The 23,662-nt window shown below is 37.1% G+C and overlaps 1 protein-coding gene across 1 annotated transcript in view; it reads left to right on the top strand.

Annotated features, from left to right (window-relative positions):
- Nucleotides 1-21,876, top strand: part of CIR1 (corepressor interacting with RBPJ, CIR1) — a 41,432-nt gene extending 19,556 nt beyond the window's left edge. The window contains exons 8-10 of the mRNA XM_025274664.3: nt 18,044-18,150; nt 19,549-19,634; nt 20,845-21,876. Of these exons, the coding sequence (XP_025130449.1) occupies nt 18,044-18,150; nt 19,549-19,634; nt 20,845-21,523 (872 nt within the window). The 3' untranslated portion in view covers nt 21,524-21,876. The remainder of the gene's footprint in view (nt 1-18,043; nt 18,151-19,548; nt 19,635-20,844) is intronic.
- The last annotated feature ends 1,786 nt before the right edge of the window (nt 21,877-23,662 follow it).

Raw genomic sequence — 23,662 nt, forward strand, 5'->3', positions numbered from 1 at the left:
CACCAACTCCTGGAGTTCACTCAGACTCACGTCCATCGAGTCAGTGATGCCATCCAGCCATCTCATCCTCTGTCATCCCCTTCTCCTCCTGCCCCTAATCCCTCCCAGCATCAGTCTTTTCCAGTGAGTCAACTCTTCACCTGAGGTGGCCAGAGTCCTGGAGTTTCAGCTTTAGCATCATTCCTTCCAAAGAACACCCAGGACTGATCTCCTTTAGAGTGGACTGGTTGGATGTCCTTGCAGTCCAAGGGAATCTCAAGAGTCTTCTCCAACACCACAGTTCAAAAGCATCAATTCTTCGGCTCTCAGCTTTCTTCACAGTCCAACTCTCCCATCCATACATGACTACTGGAAAAACCATAGCCTTGACTAGATGGACCTTTGTTGGCAGAGTAAGGTCTCTGCTTTTCAATATGCTGTCTAGGTCGGTCATAACTTTTCTTCCAAGGAGTAAGCGTCTACCAGTATAGTCTCATACAAAGTAGTTTCACTGTCCTAAAAAATCATTTGTGCTCTGAGCATTCGTCCCTCCCTCCCCTCTAATCCCTGACAACCACTGATCCTTTTACTCTCTCCATAATTTCACCTTTTTCTGAAGGTCATATTGTTGGAAGCATACTGGATGTAGCCTTTAAGATGGGCTTCTTTCACTTGTGTATGTTAAGGCGCTTCAATTGTGTCCGACTCTTTGCAACACTGAACTGTAGTCCCCCAGGCTTCTCTATCCATGGGATTTTCCTTCCAGCCAAGAATACTGGAGTGGGTTGCCATTTCCTTCTCCAGGGGATCTTCCCAACCCAGAGATCAAACCCAGGTCTCTTATGTCTCCTACATTGGCAAGTGGATTCTTTACAACCAGCACCACCTGGGAAGCCCTTCTTTAACTTAGTAATATGCATTTAAGGTTCCTCCATGTCTTTTCATGGCATATTAGCTCATTTCTTTATAGTGCTGAGTAACAGCCCATTGTCTGGATGTACCACAGTTTATTGATCCATTCACCTGCTGAAGCACATCTTGGTTACTCCCATGTTTTGACAGTTTCAAATAAAGCTGCTCTATTAACATCTACATGCAGGTTTTTATTTGGTTATAGTTTTCAGCTTGCTTAAGTAAATATGAAGGAACATAATTGCTGGATCATGTGGTAAGAATATATTTAGTTTTATAAGAAGCTCCCAAACTGTCTTCCAAAGTAGGGCACCATTTTGCATTCCTACCAACAATGAATGAGAGCTCCCGTTGCACCACATCCTCATCAGCATTTGGCATTGTCAGTGTTAGGAATTTTGGTCATTCTGGTTGGTGTAGAGTGGTACCTTGTTTTATTTTGCACTTCCCTGATGACATATTATTCAGCACATCTTTTTATATGCTTATTTGCCATCTGTATATCTTCTTGGTGAGGTGTCTGTTAAGGCCTTTGGCCCGTTTTTTAAAACTGGGTTATTTTTGTTGAGTTTTAAGAATTCTTTATATAACTGGGGTATCGATCCTTTATCAGATGTGTCTTCTGCAAATATTTTCTCCAGGTTTGTGGCTTGTCTTTTCATTTCTTTGAAAAATGTTTTTTAACAGCTTTATTGAGTTATAATTTACACACCATACAGTTCACCCATTTGAAGTATACAGTTCAATGGCTTTGAATTTGTATATTCAGAGTTGTCCGCCCATTATGATGGTCAATTTTAAAACATTATCATTTCCTCAAAATGAAACCCCACATTCTTCAGTTCTTATCCCCAGTCTTCCCCAGTCTTAGGCAACCATCAGTCTACTTTCTGCTTTTTTTTTTTAATTGCCTATTCTGGAAATTCCATATAAACGGAATCACACAATATGTAGAAAAGAAAAATTTCACACTTTAACACAAAATTGCCTTGCTTCTGCCTACCCTAGTCACATAGCTTCTGGTGTCCTCTCTGCACAGAGTCTTCGGGTGTCATCTTCCTTACGTGTTGATGTGCACCCATACGCACAGAGCACTGTTAACCAGGGAAGCTCATCCATGCCGTCTAGAGTTTTTATTAGGGTTTAATTACATAGGCATGGTTCACTGAATCAATGGCCATGTCGTTGAACTCAATCTCTTATCCCTCTTCCTTCCCCTGGATATCAGGCTGACATATTGCTCAAAGCTCCAACCCTCTAATCACATGGTTGGCCTTTCTCCTGTGGCCGGCCCCATCCTGACTCACCTCCTTGGCATAAGCATTCTAGGGGCTCACCATGACACTCTATCACTCAGGAAATCTCCAATATTTAGAGGCTCCCTTCCACAAACTGGGGACAGAGGCTCCCAAGTTCTTTATTATACAGCAGTTGTATTTTCATTTAGTTCAAAATACTAAGTTTCTCTTGAGATTTCTTCTGTGTGTTATTTATAAGTGTGTTTATTTAATCTCCAAATATTTTGCGATTTTCTGGTGCTTATTCTATATTGGTTTCTAGTTTAATTCCATTTTGGTCTCAGAGCATTCTTTGTATGATTTCCGTTCTTTTATAAATGTTAAGGTATATGTTCTCAAGGCAAGAATACTGAAGTGGTTTGCCATTCCATTCTCCAGTGGACCACAGTCTGTCAGACCTCTCCACCATGACCCATCTGTGTTGGGTAGCCCCACAGGGCATGGCTTAGTTTCATTGAGTTAGACCAGGCTGTGGTCCGTGTGATTAGATTGATTAGTTTTCTGTGATTATGGTTTCAGTGTGCCTGCTCTCTGATGCCCTCTCGCAACACTTACCATCTTACTTGGGTTTCTCTTACCTTGGACATGGGATATCTCTTCACGGCTGCTCCAGCAAAGCACAGCCGCTGCTCCTTACCTTGAACGAGGGGTATCTCCTCACTGGCCACCCCCACCTAACCTTGAACATGGAGTAGCTCCTCTCGGCCCTCCTGCGCCCACGCAGCCACCGCTGCTTGGATGTGGGGTTGCTCCTCTCAGCTGCCACCCCTGACCTCAGGGTTCTTGCCTTGAGAACCCCATGAACAGTATGAAAAGGCAAAATGAAGGATACTGAGAGAGGAACTCCCCAGGTCGGTAGGTGCCCAATATGCTACTGGAGATCAGTGGAGAAATAACTCCAGAAAGAATAAAGGGATAGAGCCAAAGCAAAAACAATACCCAGTTGTGGATGTGACTGGTGATAGAAGCAAGGTCCAATGCTGTAAAGAGCAATATTGCATAGGAACCTGGAATGTCAGGTCCATGAATCAAGGCAAATTGGAAGTGGTCAAACAGGAGATGGCAAGAGTGAACGTTGACATTCTAGGAATCAGCCAACTAAAATGGACTGGAATGGGTGAATTTAACTCAGATGACCATTATATCTACTACTGTGGGCAGGAATCCCTTAGAAGAAATGGAGTAGCCATCATGGTCAACAAAAGAGTCTGAAATGCAGTACTTGGATGCAATCTCAAAAACGACAGAATGATCTCTGTTCATTTCCAAGGCAAACCATTCAGTATCACAGTAATCCAAGTCTATGCCCCAACCAGTAACGCTGAAGAAGCTGAAGTTGAACAGTTCAATGAAGACCTACAAGACCTTTTAGAACTAACACCCAAAAAAGATGTCCTTTTCATTATAGGGAACTGGAATGCAAAAGTAGGAAGTCAAGAAACACCTGGAGTAACAGGCAGATTTGGCTTTGGAATACAGAATGAAGCAGGGCAAAGGCTAATAGAGTTTTGCCAAGAGAACGCACTGGTCATAGCAAACACCCTCTTCCAACAACACAAGAGAAGACTGTACACATGGACATCACCAGATGGTCAACACCAAAATCAGATTGATTATATTCTTTGCAGCCAAAGATGGAGAAGCTCTATACAGTCAACAAAAACAAGACCGGGAGCCGACTGTGGCTCAGATCATGAACTCCTTATTGCCAAATTCAGACTTAAACTGAAGACAGTGGGGAAAACCACTAGACCATTCAGGTATGACCTAAATCAAATCCTATATGATTATACAGTGGAAGTGACAAATAGATTTAAGGGACTAGATCTGATAGAGTGCCTGATGAACTATGGACAGAGGTTCGTGACACTGTACAGGAGACAGGGATCAAGACCATCCCCATGGAAAAGAAATGCAAAAAAGCAAAATGGCTGTCTGTGGAGGCCTTACAAATAGCTGTGAAAAGAAGAGAGGCAAAAAGCAAAGAAGAAAAGGAAAGATACAAGCATCTGAATGCAGAGTTCCAAAGAATAGCAAGAAGAGATAAGAAAGCCTTCCTCAGTGATCAATGCAAAGAAATAGAGGAAAACAACAGAATGGGAAAGACTAGAGATCTCTTCAAGAAAATTAGAGATGCCAAGGGAACATTTCATGCAAAGATGGGCTCGACAAAGGACAGAAATGGTATGAACCTAACAGAAGCAGAAAATATTAAGAAGAGGTGGCAAGAATACACAGAAGAACTGTACAAAAAAGAGCTTCACGACTAAGATAATCACAATGGTGTGATCACTCACCTAGAGCCAGACATCCTGGAATGTGAAATCAAGTGGGCCTTAGAAAGCATCACTATGAACAAAGCTAGTGGAGGTGATGGAATTCCAGTTGAGCTATTTCAAATCCTGAAAGATGATGCTGTGAAAGTGCTGCACTCAATATGCCAGCAAACTTGGAAAACTCAGCAGTGGCCACAGGACTGGAAAAGGTCAGTTTTCATTCCAGTCCCAAAGAAAGGCAATGCCAAAGAATGCTCCAACTACTGCACAATTGCACTCATCTCACACACTAGTAAAGTAATGCTCAAAATTCTCCAAGCCAGGCTTCAGCAGTATATGAACCATGAACTTCCAGATGTTCAAGCTGGTCTTAGAAAAGGCAGAAGAACCAGAGATCAAATTGCCAACATCCGCTGGATCATCGAAAAAGCAAGAGAGTTCCAGAAAAAGACCTATTTCTTCTTTATTGACTATGCCAAAGCCTTTGACTGTGTGGATCACAATAAGCTGTGGAAAATTCTGAAAGAGATGGGAATACCAGACCACCTGACCTGCCTCTTGAGAAACCTATATGCAGGTCAGGAAGCAACAGTTAGAACTGGACATGGAACAACAGACTGGTTCCAAATAGGAAAAGGAGTACATCAAGGCTGTATATTGTCACCCTGCTTATTTAACTTTTATGCAGAGTACATCATGAGAAACGCTGGGCTGGAAGAAGCACAAGCTGGAATCAAGATTGCCGGGAGAAATATCAATAACCTCAGATATGCAGATGACACTACCCTTATGGCAGAAAGTAAAGAGGAACTGAAAAGCCTCTTGATGAAAGTGAAAGTGGAGAGTGAAAAAGTTGGCTTAAAGCTCAACATTCAGAAAATGAAGATCATGGCATCTTGTCCCATCACTTCATGGGAAATAGATGGGGAAACAGTGTCAGACTTTATTTTTCTGGGCTCCAAAATCACTGCAGATGGTGATTGCAGCCATGAAATTAAAAGACGCTTACTCCTTGGAAGGAAAGTTATGACCAACCTAGACAGCATATTCAAAAGCAGACACATTACTTTGCCAACAAAGGTCCATCTAGTCAAGGCTATGGTTTTTCCAGTGATCATGTATGGATGTGAGAGTTGGACTGTGAAGAAGGCTGAGCACCGAAGAATTGATGTTTTTGAAGTGTGGTGTTGGAGAAGACTCTTGAGAGTCCCTTGGACTGCAAGGAGATCCAACCACCATTCTGAAGGAGATCAGCCCTGGGATTCCTTTGGAAGGAATGATGCTGAAGATGAAACTCCAGTACTTCGGCCACCTCATGCGAAGAGTTGACTCATTGGAAAAGACTCTGATGCTGGGAGGGATTGGGGGCAGGAGGAGAAGGGGACGACAGAGGATGAGATGGCTGGATGGCATCACTGACTCGATGGACTTGAGACTGAGTGAACTCCGGGAGTTGGTGATGGACAGGGAGGCCTGGCATGCTGCAATTCATGGGGTCGCAAAGAGTCAGATATGACTGAGCAACTGAACTGAACTGAACTGAAGGTGTATCTTAAGGTTATGGCTCAGAGTGTAGTATGGTGACTTTTCCATATGAGCTTGAGAAGAATGTATATTCTGCTTTGATTGGATGAAGTGCTCAATAAATAACAACTAGATCCAGTTGATGGGAATGGTGCTGTTCAACTATGTCCTGCTGATTTTTTGCCTGGTAGATCTGTCAGTTTCTGATAGAGGAGTCCGGAAGTTCACTCCAACTATAATAGGGGATTTATCTATTTCTGAAAACATTTATATCAGTTTTGGCCTCACGTATTTTAATACTGTCTTATTAGGTGCATACACATTTGGGATTGTTATGTGTTAGAGAATGTGCCCTATTTTCATTATGTAATTGTCTCTGTTTATCTTTCATAAAGGATTGGTCTGAAAGCATATTCCTTGGTCTGAAATATGCTTTATCTGAAAATAAAGTGATACTCCAGCTTTATTTTATTAGTGTTAGCATGGTATATCTTTCTCTGTATCTTTACTTTTAATCTTTTTTTTCCCTCAGTGTCTTTAAACTGGGTTTCTTTTTTTTTTTAAGACTGAAAATTTTTATTGAAAAGTCACATAATCAAGGCAGTCAAAACTAAAAGTTAAAAGGTAGCATAAACATTACAGAAGCAAAAATGAAAACAATCTCTATAGTTTTTGTATCTACCTAAGAGTTTTAATTCTGATCTTTTGTTGAGATCAATGTGAGATTTCATGTAAATAATTGTCTAGCAATTAATAAATCAATTTTAGTAAAACCAAGAGATCAAAAGATACCTTCGGCAAGTACTAAATCATACTGCTGATGTAATGCTTTATTACTTTATTTTATTTATTATTTATTTATTTAAATCTTAAGTGGAACAATAAGCAATTAAGGATAAAATCCAATTTTAAAAGATGCTTTAAATTCTGTAAAACATTCCACATATGCACTAAATTTGGTCAAGTGGTCTCACAGAAGGACTGACGGATGATGGAGTCAAGAGCCATGACTCCCTCACTGGAAGGGGCCAAGTGCCTGGAGGGGAAACCAACAGGAGGCATGGATAGGTCTGCAGATGAAGGAAGGCAAGAAAGGGTGGAGGAGTTTTTTCTCACAGCTTCCTTGTGATGTAGGAGTTGAGATTATTGACCAAGAAAGAGGGATTGCAAGGAGGTGGGGGTTAGCGATTTAAGAGCAATACAATCTGATGGAGGGTTGAGAGCCGACTAGGGAAACGCAGCACAGTAAACCGAGGCAGGACTAGACACCACTTTTTAAGACGCCCTAAACTGGGTTTCTTGTAGGCAACATACAGTTGGATGTTTTTTAAATCTATTATGGATACAATTGGATTAAGATCTGCTGCTGCTGCTGCTAAGTCGCGTCAGTCGTGTCTGACTCTGTGCAACCCCATAGACGGCAGCCCGCCAGGCTCCCCCGTCCCTGGGATTCTCCAGGCAAGAACACTGGAGTGGGTTGCCATTTCCTTCTCCAATGCATGAAAGTGAAAAGTGAAAGTGAAGCCGCTCAGTCGTGTCCGACTCTTCACAACCCCATGGACTGCAGCCCACCAGGCTCCTCCATCCATGGGATTTTCCAGGCAAGAGGACTGGAGTGGGGTGCCATTGCCTTCTCCAGACTAAGATCTACCATATTTATAATTGTTTTCTATTTGTTGCCCTTGTTCTTTGTTTTTGTCTTCCACTCTTTGCTTTCTCTGGTTTTAATTGAGTATTTTATGTGATTCCATTTTCTGTCCTCTCGTAGCATATCATTTATGCTTACTTTTTTAGTTGCCATCCTAGAATTTCCAGTGTACATTTAGAACTAACCTAAGTCCACTTACAGATAACTCTATACCACTTCACACGTAGTACCAGTGTCTTATAACAGAGTAAACCAATTGGGTTTACCAATTCCTTCCTCCTATCTCTTGCAACATTGCTGCATACATTTCATTTATCCATAGTTATTAATATAATGCCTCCAATTTATTATTGCAGTTATCATTTTGAATAAGGTGTTATCTGTTAGATCAGTTAAGAAGAATAAAATATTTATCTTATATTTCTTCTTTTGAAGGATAATTTACTGGATACTGGATAATTTCTATACTAGTGGGTTTTTCCTTTCAACCTTTAAATAGTTCAGTCTACTCTCCTTACTTGAATGGTTTCTTAAGAGAAGTCTCATAGGATTCTTATCCTTGTTCCTCTCTTGATTAAGTTTTTTCCCCCTCTGACATCTTTCATCTTTCTCTGCATCTTTTATTTTCTGCAGTTTGAATATCATATACCTGGGTATGGATTGTTTTGTATTTATACTGCTTGGTGTTCTCTGAACTTCCTGGATTTGTATTTTGGAGTCTATCATTAGTGTTGAAAAATCTCAGCCATTATTATTGCAGATTTTTTTTCCATTCTTTTCTCTTATCTCTTTCTGGTATTCCTATTGTACATATGTTACACCTTTTGTAATTGTCTTACAGTTTTTGGATATTCTGACTCCTTCACATGAGGCCCATGTTTTAAAAAATTTTCTGTTCAGTTTGAGAAGCTTCTGTTGACCTATCTTAAAAGCTTCTTGATTCTTTCCTCAGTTACGCCTCGTCTGCTGATGAGCTCATCAAAGGCATTCTTTATTTCCGTTAGTGTTTTTTCCCCTATCATTTCCATTAGATTATTTCTCAGAGTTTCCATCTCTCTGCTCACATTACCCATCTGTTTTGCATGTTGTCCACTTTTGCTGTTAGAGCCCTTAGCTTATGAATCTTGTTATTTTAGATTCCCAATCTGATAATTCCAGAATCTTCATTATAGCTGAGTTTGATTCTGATGCTTGCTTTGTCTCTCCAGTCTATGGTTTTTGCCTCCTAGCAAACTTATAATTTTTGGTTGAATGCCAGACATGCTGTATCAGGTAGACAGAACCAAGGTAAATAGGCCTTTAGAGTGAGGTTTTATGTTTGTCTGGCTAGGAGTTAGATTCTACTTACTCTTTGTTGTAGCTGTAAATTATAAAGGATAAGTTTCCTCTGGTGTCCTTTTGTCTCCTCTTTTATCTTTGGGTTTTCCTACAGATTCTGTTAATAGAAGCTGAGCCTGGCTTCAGTTGCAATCTGATATTTTACAGGAACCCTACTGATGCAGTGGTAAGATATGAGGGAAGGAAGGGGAAACATTCCGTCATATAATTCTGTGACTAAGTTTCACTGTTTTAGTAAGCCTCTGCCCCTGGGCTGTAACCTTCACAAGTGTTTCTCAGCTTTTTTCCCTTCACTTCGTACAGCTTCTTTCTTCCCTCACATAGGTTATTGTGGTTGTTGCTTGGTCAGTAAGTTGTGTTCAACTCTCCGTGGATGGTAGCCCACTAGGCTTCTCTGTCCATGGGTTTTCCAGGCAAGAATACTGGAGTGGGTTGCCATTTCCTTCTCCAGGGAATCTTCCCAATCCAAGACTCTAACCCACATCTCCTGCATTGGTAGGTGGATTCTTTACCACTGAGCCATAGCTTCCTTTGAGGTTAAGCACTTGTTCAAGGCAACAAAATGCTCTGGGCATATGTCAAAATAGTTACTTCTCCCTTCCCACTGTTGGAAGGGAAGTACAAGGGGATTGTTCTTTGCTGTTGACAGTGAGAACTTGATGGGGTTTCTGGAAGTAAAACTCACAAAAGTGTCAAGGCCCCTTTAAGGTTGGGCCCCAGGGATTTTCCTCTCTTAAGCTAGTCCTTGCCCAGTCTCCGGCAGTACTTGGTTATCGTCTAGATATATCTACCAGTTGCTGGCTGTTGGTTTCTGATCCAGATAAATTGAGTCTCTGTATTGCTTTTAAGTCTGAGTTGCCATATATTTAAAGTTACTTTGTCATTTTTTTAAACTTAGCTGTAATTTAAGAGTATTTGGAACTGACTATATGATACCATGGTAAGTTTCACATTTCTAATAAAAGTAAATTTTAAATTCAAAATGGTGTCACTGGATATTCTTGACATATAGAAAATTTCTTTCTCTGTATTAATGCCTAAATAAGAGCTCCCGCCATACCTCTAACAGCCAAAATGATGTTTGATACTTAATGTTTCAAGTGTCTCTATCCATTCTTGTTTATGCCAAAGCTTTTAGTGTGTTTAAACAATATGAAAATTAATAAGTAGCTTAAATTGAGGTATTATTTTATACTTGTTGCAAACATTTGTTGGCATGTCAGTACTCTTTTCCTTGCCTTATTTCCCCTAAGATTTGATTGAGTTTTTCTTGAAGAAAGTTACACTAAGCTGTAGCACTGATAGCAGTTTTCTGCAACAGAGCTCCCACACGCTGCTCCTCCATCTTGCCATCAGTCTTTCATGTGGGAGGAAGTTTTGTTGCTTGAGAACATGTTTGGGAAATTTAACAAAATAATTGTCTGATCATAAGCTTGTACTAGAAAGATACCTAGGAGCATGCTGGAGTGATTTTCTTTAAAAAGATGATAAACTCCGTTGACCATCTGGCCTATCCCACTGTATCTGTTACTGAGTTCTTCTGTGTAATGCTTTGAAGAAGTTGAATCCTCCCAGCATAGCCACTGAGACAGCATTACATCTGATGGCAGAACTTTTTCTTAAATCCTTCAACAAAATTCTACTGCAGAAAAATTATTACCAGAATCTCTTTAAAGCTAAGCTCCTCAAGAAGGCAGATACTGAAACTAATAAATAAAGGATTGACCTCAAAATAAAGAAGGAAGGTTAGACACCATTTCTTCTCTTCTTTAATATGTAGTTGTGTGGTTTTTTTGTTATTGAGTTGTATGAGCTCTTTGTATATTTTGAAAATTAAGCCCTTGTTGGTCATTATTCAGCCATAAAAAAGAATAAAATAATGCTCTTTGCAGCTAATGGATGGACATAGAGATTATACTAAGGGAAGTAAGCAGACAGGGAGACAAATATTATATGATATCATTTGTATGTGAAATCTAAAAAAATAGTATGAACTTATTTACAAAACAGAAATAGACTCACAGACATAGGAAACAAAACTATATGATTACCAAAGGGTAACCAGTAAAACTTGTCAGTTCCTGATATTTAAAAGGTCAGATTGATGCGCTTGACCAATGAGTAATTTTGAACTGTCCATAAGCACTGGTATAATTCAGTGATTAAATTTGTTGTTAGAGCGGCTGTGCCTTAAAATTCCATTGATATTAACAAATTAATTGCAATCCTGTTCTGTCAGTAAATGGTTTGGCTCTGTGTTAAAAGGCGTGTGTGAGGCTAGTGGAGGCTACACCTCCCATAATCTCAAAGGGGTGTTAATGATTCTCAGATCGCAGTCATAACTCTCTTACATGACTCTTCCTGTTAATATCATTCCATCTACTCAAGGTCTGCCAACGTCAAGTAAAGGAAATTAGTGATTATCTGGGAAAAGGAGAATGAATGATATGTAGTCTACCTGGTCTGGGTAGTCTCTCTACCTAGAAATAATTCTACCCAAACATGAATCTTAATCACATTCCACTTATTTAAAATGCCTATGTTTTACCTTTTCCTAAACCTTATATTAAGAGTTTGAAAGTCAAACTCACTTTCTAATTCTTTCCTAGAAAGTATTGCTTTTCTGAAATAGGTCCAGTATCTCATTTATTGTTGTATTCCCAAGGCTTTGCACAATGTACATGCTTAGTAAATAATAGTTTAGTTAGTGACTGATCGTTAGGCTTTAACTATACTAAACATTATCTTATTTATCATCTTATTGTCTGAATGTATAACACAAATTTACAATTTATATATTTCCTATTATTTTATATGAACTAATTTTCCCAAAAAGATTGAAAGCAAAAACCAAGTTCTCTATTCTTTATTTCTCAAGTACCTAGTGAGATAAAATAATAAGCCCTTAGTAATACTTAATATTGATTTGTAAAATCACTTTCTATGTAAAATTACAATTCCTTATGCAGGGGTCTCTCCATAGTTTTAGAGAGACCTAGTTTAGAAATGTAGTGAAAGTCTATAGTAACTTAGTCATTCAGTAATTACTGTTGAACGTTGTTGTTCGTGGTTGTTAGTCACTAAGTCATGTCCGACTATTTGCAACCCCATGGACTGTAGCCCGCCAGGCTCCTCTATCCATGGGATTTCACAGGCAAGAATACTGGAGTGGGTTGCTGTTTTCTTCTCCAGGGGATTTTCCCTACCCAGGGATCAAACTGGTGTCTCCTGTATTGGCAGGCAGTTTCTTTACTGCTGAGCCACCAGAAAAGCTCCACTGTTTACTGACTTGATATATTTTTAAGTAAAATTCACTGGTCTTAAATTTAGTTTGAATTTGACAAATGTATGCATCCATGTAATGAATTTCTCCAACAAGATTTAGAGCATAGAGCGTTGCCGTCACCTAGTAAATACCCTTCAGTCCCCTTTCCAGTCGGCCTCTTCCACCTACAACTACCACTCTAATTTCTAATCCCATGTTACTTTTACCTGTTCATGATCTTCATATACATGGAATCATCCAGTATGTGTTCTGTGTCTGGCTTCTTTGACTCAACATAATGTTTTTGAAGTTCATGGATGCATTTCTTTTCAAGAGTGTTCATACTCTTATAACTTCTTTAAAACTTAGTGCTGACCTCTAATACTTCATATTCATCACAACACAAATAATTTTTCTTTGTTCTCTAGGACTGTGAATTCACTTTATTATCTTTATCACTTTATTATAATATTTAGTGATAGATGTATCATCACTGAAATATCTGCATGTAAATTAAGTTGAAAATGTAAAGATATAATCAAATGAAACTCAAATATCTTTAACATTATTGATTCTGTAAGGCAAAGTTGTTTTTAATACAGTGTTTTTCACTAGCATACATACCTTTCCTTGCTTTTGTGTATTTTCCAGACACACAGACAAAAATGAAATGTTTAATTTTTCCTTTGTATTGTATGTCTTAATAGAGATCAGATTAGCTTTCTTCAGTATGAACTTGGATAAGGGCAGTAAAAAACCCTATTGTTTCCAACCTCCACTAAGATGAACTGGCAATGTGTCAGGAAAATTCCCAGTATGGAGCAGTTTTATTACAATTCAGTACAATTGGTTCTTGCATAACCTTTAGAAAATCATACATAAAACATTCTCATCTATATAAATAAAAATCACCCACACACTTTATTAATAGCTTTGTTCACTTTTTCCCTGGGATGTGTGCTGCACGCTCCTACTGTGCCCCCCTTTTCAGTCTTTTTTTAAGATAACTTTCTATAAGCTTTCTTTAAAGCAAAAAGGTTAGATAATATAAGGAATCAAATACAAGTATAATATAATTTCGATAATTCTCCCTCTTGATCACGTACATAACTAGTGTTTCTAAGTGTCCTTTTTACATTTAGTGACAGGGAGTGTGGGTTTTTCACAATATATAGTCAATTTAACTTCAAGAAAGAAAGAAGAAATAAATGTCGTACTTTACATGGAAATAAGAATCATAATTTATTTGTGATGTGTTTGGGGGTTTATTTTCAAACATATACATTTTTAAGGTTTATGTCACTGTTAGTATGACCACAGTAAATAACATGGTGAAACCAAGAACATACCAAGTTGAAGTCTCAGCCTTTTTTCCTTAGTCTAGTTCATTAGCAAAAATGTGTTTGTTTTCAGGTGTCATCTTCCTGAATCCAAACTTTAGAAAACCTTCCATTATTACCCTAAAGTATGTGTTATAAAATACCCAGATACTTTAATAATAAGCCTTTAGATCTAACTGCTAATTTACAGGAAATACAAGGGTCAAAAGAACATATTAAATGACATCACTGCCCAGAATGGGGGAAATTCTGCAGGAAAAATGACCCAGTTTCTTGAACAAATGAATAGCAATAAAGGGGGCATATGGAGGAAAAATGGCTACTTTTTTTAGATTAAAAGAGATTTAAGATGGGTCATTTATACCTCAAAAAGAGAGAAGGAGAGGGAGAAAATACTCTATCAAAAAAGAAACAAAAATACCTGTGGCGGATTCAATTTGATGTTTGACAAAACCAATACAATATTGTAAAGTTTAAAAATAAAATTAAAAAGAAAAATACTTGGAGGTAGTAAATAGAACAAGAATGGTAAAATATTGATAATTGTTGAAGCTGTGTGATGAGTATATAGAGCTCTTTACATTATTCTAAGTTTGAGATTTTTTCATTATATAAAGTCAAAATACACACACAGAACAAGAAGGAAAAAAATTGATCACCCTTGTCATTGCAAACAAAATTATATTCACTCTAGGAATAGCATTTTAGTCCCAGCAAACAGTTGGTGTTGTTCACTGCACCAGTAAACAGTAGCATCCTATAAATTAAATTAGTGTATTTGGGGGAAGGAGGGCAAAGTATTTCTAATATAGCTATTCTTAACCTAGAACTCGGTGTCCTCTCTTCTCCTACTGGATGCCGTAAAATAGTAGAAGGTAATGCTTTGTTTGAGAGGAGTGATGAATTTTGAAAGGCAGATACCTCTGTCTTAGGAAAAGCAGATGGACCTAGGTTAACAGTGAAACACAGGAAGTGTCTGCCTTTAGCATTAGTCTTCCTCCTGTGCAGTGTGTGGCATTCACCTGGACTGCTGTCCTCTGTGAAGTCAGCGACAGGGCCTTTCTCACAGCCAGCGGTTTTGATTCCTATATTATTCTCTGATAAAATACCTATTTTACTACAGAAGATTTTTTACCTTCTGTTGCTTTTGCTTAGTTCTATAAAAATGAATGCTCTTAATGAACAAATTAAACCCTTCACAAACATGATTTTAATACAATATAGTTTGCCTTCAGAGAATTTTTTTCTGTGACATTGACTTCATGGTATTTTTCTAGTAGAATAAAGTCTGGGTCTAATCAGGACATAGAACTGCAAACTATAGTCACAATCAGTATTTTGATATTTACCCACATATCATAGCAAAGCAAGTTTGCAAAATCAATGAATGCTGAAAACAGTTTGTTCCGTGAACCCGCTTTTGTAATTTGGAACACTGGTTTTCAGGCTATGGAGGCTTAACCCAGCCTGGCTGAAGTGATCTAGAAAGGATCCCTCACAAATCTACGTTTTAAAACAAATGCCCTTTTTTCTTGGAGAAGGAAATGACAACCCGCTCCAGTATTCTTGCCTAGAGAATCCTATGGACAGAGGAGCCTGGTGGGCTGCTGTCTATGGGGTCACAGAGTCGGACACAACTGAAGCGACTTAGCGTGCACGCATGCATTGGAGAAGGAAATGGCAACCCACTCCAGAATTCTTGCCTGGAGAATCCCAGGGACAGAGGAGTCTGGTGGGCTGCCGTCTATGGGGTCGCACAGAGTCAGACACGACTGAAGCGACTTAGCAGCAGCAGCAGAAGCCCTTTTTTCTGAGTTCTCTAGAATCATTCTGCCATGGCAAATTTAAGAGCAAACCAAACATTCCTCAAGCCCAGCTACATGTGTAATTTAAATTATTAAGGTATCCAAAAAAAGTAATCATTTTGCATTTGAACATATTTGCAAAATCTTTTAAACATATCTGTATAATCTATTATATTAAATTTTGAGCTCTCAGCTGGAGTCATGGCTGTAAGTTTAACTCTACCTAGCCACTATCACAGTAACATGAAAGTATAAAGATATCTTGCTAAATATATCTTAGTTAAACTTGATTGTCACATCTTTTAAACCTAGAACTTGTGATGATAGAAGGAGGAAGTTTAAGTACCAAGTGAAGTGAATAAGTCTGGATTTTGAAAAATGTTACTATCAAGAGCATTTTTTGTAAAAAAAAAAAAAAATATATATATATATATATAAAAAATAATCCTAAATGGTTATAGCTACTGACAAAAAAATAGTTATTTATTGAGTACTGTTTGTTAGATTCTTCACTGATCACTGTATTTAGAGTCTTACAGTGTGGAAGTATGCGCTGAGCATCTGTACTATAAAATCTCAGTTAAGATTTTGGAGAAATATAAGTGATAGAAGAGTACTGTTTGTTTCATAGTCTGTATAATCTCTGTCAGCCTGGGGAAAAAGAGATCATTTTCTTGAAGTGGTTGGAAGTACTGTAAGGAAAAAATTTTAAGCATGTTTTCTAATACATTTTATTAAAATTACCCATCTTTTGATGAAAACTGATGAAATCAGTATCCTCTCATCATAATGGCCAAAGCTCTTTAGCCCTTCACTGGAGTGCTTTTTATCCTAATTCTTAACATGTTTGCTTTCTGAATTCATTTAATATCTAAAAAGTTGTTGACAAAGAAATGTAGTTTTGACACTTCAGGAAAGACATTTTCTACTTTATAAAATTATGTTTCTACATGTGAAATTTGAGAAGGCACCAAAGTGAACACTCTATAATTAATTTAAAGCTATTGTATTAGCACTTCAGTGCCATTTAGAGGCAATCCATACTAATATTTAAAATTCAATTTTTTATGTAACATCTTATTATCAATATTATCAGCCAAATTGAATAATTTTTCTCAAAGTTATTAAAGTAATCCACAGGAACTAATTGTATAAAAGAAAAAAACAAAAAATTGTGTTGTTTTAAAATGAAATATATCAGTCAAAGGCACTGCTTTATGATGTTTTTGTTTTCAATAAATAGGGTTTTTTCCTCCAATAAATTAAAGCATCACATTATTAATACTTCCCATACTCCGATAATAGGCAGTTTTTCTAATTATCTCCCTAATACCTATAGGCAACTTTCAGTTGTTTTTGCTAATATGAATAGAATGGTAAAGCCCAGAGTCCAATAAGAGTTATTGACCTACACCTGAACTTGTCTGACCAAACTTTTTACCAAAGATACTACGGACAAGAGAACAGATTTAAATTGTATTACCTGTTTCCTTTTGTTTTTTATGGTAACATGTAAGTGAGCGTGCAAAAAAGTATCAATAGTTAAAAGACCAATAGAGCAGTTAAAAGAATAAAGAAATTAGATGACATATTCAATCAGCAAACTAGAATATCAGTTTCTGACTGTTTCTCCATCCTCCCAACTTCCCATATGAATTCCTTGTTGGCAGGAACCGTCCTATTCTTCCTGTATTCCAGATACATGGCCCAGTGTAGTTCATTGGAGCCAATGTAATGATTTAGGCCAGAAACTTAAAACATTCCATGAAATGTCATGATTTGCTTCTGGCAGGGAAAATAAATTGAAACTAGAATATGCAAAAGGAGGAAAGAGCCTCTCTTATCTTACATAAATAATGTTTGAGGGAAGAGTATAGATGTTTAAAATTTTTTTATTCTTAATTATATCTGTGTTTAGCCCATATTATTTGTCTTTAGAGCATATTATGTTACCAAAACAAGCTCACTTTTCAAAAAGTTTGGGGATTTTGCTAAAGTGCAAACAACAGCTTGTAGAAAATATAACGCATACACACATATAACCAGCCTAAAACTGCTTGTCACCAACCCCAAACTAATGACTAGAAGCTTCAAACTCTGGGTATGTATATGTACAAGATTATAACTAAAATACTTGATGGTTACTGATAGCGTGTGTGTGTGTGTGTGTGTGTGAGAGTTAGCAACCACATGACAATGTATTCAGTATTGGTATTTGATAAATAAGGGTTAGGATTTTTTAATTGGGAACTAGAATAATAAATTGCTCATGTACCTTTAAAAGTATCTCTTTTTAAATTGAATTCTTACTGAGAGAATAACTATTAAAAATTTAGTTGCAGTCTTTTTATCATTTTGCTTTGATTTTATACTAAAAACTACCAAGAAGATAACATTTAAGTTTATCGTTTTCAATATGACAAAGTTACATAAGAAGAGAGTCCCCTAGCACGTAAAGAAAAATGCAATTATTTTCTATTCTGAATCTCCAGACTGCTGTTTTAGAAAATCATATCTGATTATTTGCTCAGCAGAAGATTATTGAGTTGATTTAGCTGTGATTTTATTTAACAAAGCTTCAACTGCATTCCTACTGTGGAGTCCGAAAAAGGTAGAGAGATATAAATGATACATTCAAACTGTGATTTTTGTGAACAGGGCCATCGATGCACCCCTCGGAGCTAATAGCGGAGATGAGAAACAGTGGGTTTGCGCTGAAACGAAATGTACTGGGGAGAAACTTGACCGCAAATGATCCATCACAGGTAATGATCTTTTTATCAGTAAGCTGAAAATGTCTATAAATCTAAATGTGATTGCTTGTGAATTGCTACTTAATGTTTTCCAATATGCATATATCCATAGGAAGGCAAGATAGAGCAAAGAAAATGCCTAAAATACATCTTGATTTTGCTTCTTTATTATTTTAACCTAAATGAGAAATTGTTTTTAAACCTATATTTTAATAAACGAAACTGCTTCTCTGGGTTTTTGTGGATAAAATACCTAACTGATCTGGCGATAAGGTTGTTAACTTTTTCCTTCCTGCTAACTTACCCTGAAGTGACTTTAAACAGAACCAATGAGAAGAAGTGTATAAAAGCAAACCCTTCAAAATAATGGAAAATATTTTAAAGTTACTTGATTAAACTGTACATAGATCCAGAAATGGTTGAGTTTAAAGGGTTGTAGATGTTCTAATATAAACCATTTATTTCATTTAATGAGGAAACTGGAGCCCACAGAAGTTAACTGATTTCCCTAAGATCATGTGGCTATTTAGAGACAGAGCTGAGACTAAAACCCAGACTCCCACTGGCATAAACTTGTGCTGCTCTGAGAGAGTCACATTCCATCTCAAACATTGCTAGGGATTGTACGTGTAACCTATCTGCTATGTATAAAGTGAAGTGGAGTGTTAGTTGTAGTCGTGTCCTAATCTTTGCAAGCCCATGAACTGTAGCCCTCCAGTCTCCTCTGTCAATGGGATCCTCCAGGCAAAAATACTGGAGTGGGTTGCTGTTCCCCCTGCAGGAAATCTTTCCCACCCAGGGATCAAACCCGGGTCTTCCGCATTACAGGCAGATTCTTTTCCTGAGAATACCAGAGAGCTCTGAGCCATCAGAGAAGCCCATTTATTATGTATATGTACTGTTTAATATATTTAATAATGTACTGTTGAAATTATAAAGGCAAAAAGTGTGAGTGTTTTGACCTTCCTGTAAAGTTCCTGTGACCTTCCTGGGTTTTATGTTTCATTAAATTAAAAAGAAAATATTTAAACCCATCAGTGTTTAAATTCAAACTTAAGAGAGAATTGTAAAGCCATTATCCTCCAATTAAAAATAAATAAATTAAAAAAAAATAAAAGTGGAGAAAGGTTAAAAAAAAAAACAAAAACGAGAGAGAGTAGAAGCCATGCTTTAAACATTTTGTCTGTGTTTCTCTATCGTCCTCTCCTGATAAAGCAGTCATCTTAATCTCTTAGGGCATTATGATCCTCCTTGGCAGGTAGACTACAAAAATTTTTGAATTCCACTTTCCAATCCAAAATGTCATACTCATCAACAGTATGTCCCTAATATAAAACTTATTTGTAAATGTTTCCTGACAACTAACTTGTTTTCTAATCTAGCAATTTAATGATGTTTTTGTTGATTTAGGAGTATGTTGCAAGCGAGGGTGAAGAAGATCCAGAAGTTGAATTTTTAAAGTCACTAACAACCAAACAAAAACAGAAACTCCTCAGGTGATTAAAAAGTGCCTGTTTAATTAGTTCAACTACATTTTTTCTTATGTTTCATTTTAGGGTCATATTCATCTCTGATCCTAAGTTTAAGGTACTTAAACCATGTATCACATTGATGTATTGATTTATTCTTCAGCTACAGTAATATAGTTTTGTCTTTCAGGAATATGAAAATGAATGTAAGATTATGTACTCAGCTTATACCACAAAGTCACTGCACTTTTCAGAAAATTTAGTTTGGAAATAGATTTATTTGTAGGTTTTACTTTTCATAGTAGATTTGTATATCTTTATATACAGTTTGTTCTTAGAAGATATTGTGGGCCATGTATTACTCTCTTTAATTTTGTACAATTTTATGAGGAATGCTGAAAATGCTAAAATTTAAAGTAAGTATGAATCATGTTAAACAGACTACCTCTGGATTAAAGAATCCAAGAAATGTCTGGTGAGTCCAATAGAGGGAGCTCATGTTGTTTCAATATGTGGAGTTTTGAGGATGGCTGGACAGAATCCAGTGAGGACATTTTTATTTCAGAGTAACTCAAATATATCATATAAATAAATGTTACTCTTCTGAGAATGTGAATTACTCTTTAGAAATGCATAATGCCTTAATAGAATTGTCCTAATTATTTAATAAGTCTAAACAATTGTTGAAAACTAATATGTGATCTTTTATGTAACTAAAATAGAGTATTAAAAAATGTAAAAATATATTCTTATTCTGAATTTATGGAGAATATGTTCTTGAATTTTGACAGTGTAATGTTGTTTAGTATTTACATATTTTAAAATAGTACATACATAAAATTAATGTTTCATTGATTAGAGGTTTATATTTGAGTTTGCAATTGATCCAGCTAATGTTACAGACCTTTCTTTATGCCGTGGTGACGATTACGTAGAATACTATATAATTTCAAATTCTGATTCAGTAAAAAAAAAAATGTAATAGTCATTACTATAGAGGACAGTATACCGAGACAGTTAATGTATTTTTTAATTTAAACTTATTGTGTATGTGCCTTGAATAATTTAAAAGGAAGAAAATGATTTGTTGTTTAATAAAAGTAAAGAATGTGTTTGTATTTGAATACCACTTTTAATGTTTCTAAGAAACTGTATTGTCTGTTCAAAATTTTATATTTGTCAGTGAAAGGACAGACTATATTTACATAGCCTATTACTATTTTTTCCCTAATAACAGGAAATTAGATCGACTTGAGAAGAAAAAAAAGAAAAAGAAAAAAGATAGAAAAAAGAAAAAGCTTCAGAAGAGCAGAAGTAAACACAAAAAACATAAAAACAAGCCCTCCTCCTCCTCCCCCTCCTCCTCCTCCTCCTCCCCATCCCCACTGTCGTCCTCCTCCTCTAGTGACAGTTCAGAAAGCAGCAGTGAGAGCAACGGCAAAGGGGCAAAAATACAGAAGAAGAGAAGAAAGAAAAACAAGCGTTCAGGGCATAACAACAGTGATTCTGAAGAGACAGGCAAGTCTAAGAAGAGAAAACGAGATGAGGAACGCTCTTGCAGTCACAGTAACAAGGAAAAGCCTAAGTTTTTAAAACAAGAGAGTTCTGGGGAGAATAGCAAACGGAGCCATTCTGATTCTGACAGAAAGCCCAGAAGCCATGACCGGAGTCCAGGGAAGAGAGGATCTGGAAGAAAGGAGAGGAGCAGCAGGAGCCAGAGCAGGGATGAGAGGAGCAGGAGAAGCCGGAGCAGAAGTCACGGTAGTTACAAGCCAAGAGAAATAAGGAAACGGCCACGGCGCAGTCCAAGTGAAGATCGGGACAGAAGAAATGACACCAGATGCCATGGCGCGGATACGTACAGAGGAGGGCAAGTGCACAGAGAGCATTATCGGGAGATAAGCATACTGGAGTGACCGCAAAAGAATGGAGCAGAGGTAGAGAACAGAGAGACTTCCATGCGACGATAAACTGCAAAGAAAAACATCTCCACTTTTTTCTCGAATACCTTTAGCAAGGGCTAAATTGTATACTGTTGTCTTTCTAATAAGAAGCTCTACTTTAATTTTTCATCTCTGTAAACTGTTACATCAAGTACAAAATTACATGAATCCCATAAGAATAAACTTTGCAAATATTTGTAAGTAATCTATTTGGAGGCTGTAAAAACATATTCTGTTGACAAATGTTTCTTGTACCCTATACTGAAATAAAAACCCCTTATTACTCTGTGACATTTTCATCATTAAAAGAATGACAGTACATTGAATGAATACAGTTTAATTATTTTTTCAATTCACATTTATTACTTTTAAGATTTGAATTTACTTGAAGCCAAGTGTAATCGCTGTAGAAATTCCCTGGTATGAATTAAGTAATGGGTTGATCAGTATTACTGTAAGACTTTAAACTTCTTTCAGTTGTTTTGCTCTAGGGTAAGAAGCTAGCTACATTTGGATGATGTGTTAATTCTCTTTGCTGCCTTAACAAATTACCTCAGTCTTAATGCAAATACAGCTCTGGAGATCAGAAGTCTGAAATGGGTCTCGGCTAAAATCAAGGTGTCAGCAGAGTTGGTTCGCTCTGGAGACTCTGGGGAAAATCTGCTTGACTATTTCAGCTTCTAGAGGCCACCTGCATTCCTTGGCTCCTGGCCCCTTTCTTCCATCTTCAAAACTAACAAAGTCAAGTCAGATTCTCACACCTAATTGCTCTGACACTTTGACATTCTGCATTGTTTTCAACTTTGGGGGACCCTTGTGATTACATTGGGCCTGTCAGGAGACTGGGATAATTGCCGTATTTCAAAATCAGCTGATTAGCAACCTTCATTCTGTCAGGAACTTTAATTTCCCTTTGCCATGTAACCTAACATCTTCATAGGCTCTGGGTTGGGGCTGCTGTGTCATTAAGGGACCATTATTCTACCTAGAACAGATGGCCTTTCAACTACTGACATTTCAGCGATCGCAGTTTACTTCTAAAGGTTAAGCATTTATTGTCATGAACGAGTAAACTGTTTAGATATATTTCATAAGTATAGGTATGTGTGGCAAACATAAATTTAGCTATAAATTTCCCCTTGTGTTTCAAAGCATATGGTAAAGGAGAACTATAGAAAAAATCATTTAGTTCAAATTACAAGTAACGTGCAATTCAAAAAAATACATAGTAACCATCACATACGCACGTATTATCATCATGGTTCCACATTTTAAAAACACCTCTTTTTAATACAATACAAATACTCATTAGTTCAGATGGTTTTTGAGAATTGGCAGTCCTGGTTTCATAAATTTATTAGAAAGTAATTTAGGAGAATTACTGTAAGACCTGTGTATCTGGGGCAGGGGGGTGTGTGTGTGTGTGTGTGTGTGTATGTGTATATATATCTTTCTCTTGTATATGCACACACAGATGTCCTCTGATTTACAAGCAGCTAACTGAAGGCATAAAGCAACTCTTTGATTATTTACATTTTTAAGAGAGTTGGGAGAGGAGAACTTGAATTCCTCCTCCTGTACTCTTCAGTAACTTACTGTGCACCTCAAAATCCCCTTCCTTCTTCATTTAAAAAAAGAAAGCATGCATTTGAGATTGATAAAGACTGCTAATTTACACCTTGAGTTCATCAGTGTCGCACTGATTATTTCCTATGTTATGCCTTTTTAGACTTTATAATTTTGATAATGTCAAAACCTATGCAATACTTACTGCCTTAAAGGATTTCTGAACCTGTAGTGTTCATGAAGAGAAATGTTGAAATGCATCCTGTAATCATTTTAATTAAATTAAATACATTATCATTTAACACTTCCACAAAAGTGTGGTGCCTTTTTAACTTGAAGGTGACCACAAGAATTTTTAAATCTCTGGTTAACTTATCCTTCACTGAGAAACTATAAAGCAGTACCAGTACCCCCAATATTCTTATCAACCCAACGGTGAGAAAAATTCACATGTAGTTATAGAAAATGTTGGTTTGCTGTTTGGCTTTCAGACTTGGTCACCCAAGGGTGCTAGACAGCCCCAAGGAGTTAGCATTCCAACTTGGC

The sequence above is a fragment of the Bubalus bubalis genome, chromosome 2 (assembly GCF_019923935.1).
Source record: "Bubalus bubalis isolate 160015118507 breed Murrah chromosome 2, NDDB_SH_1, whole genome shotgun sequence".
Lineage (NCBI taxonomy): Eukaryota > Metazoa > Chordata > Mammalia > Artiodactyla > Bovidae > Bubalus > Bubalus bubalis.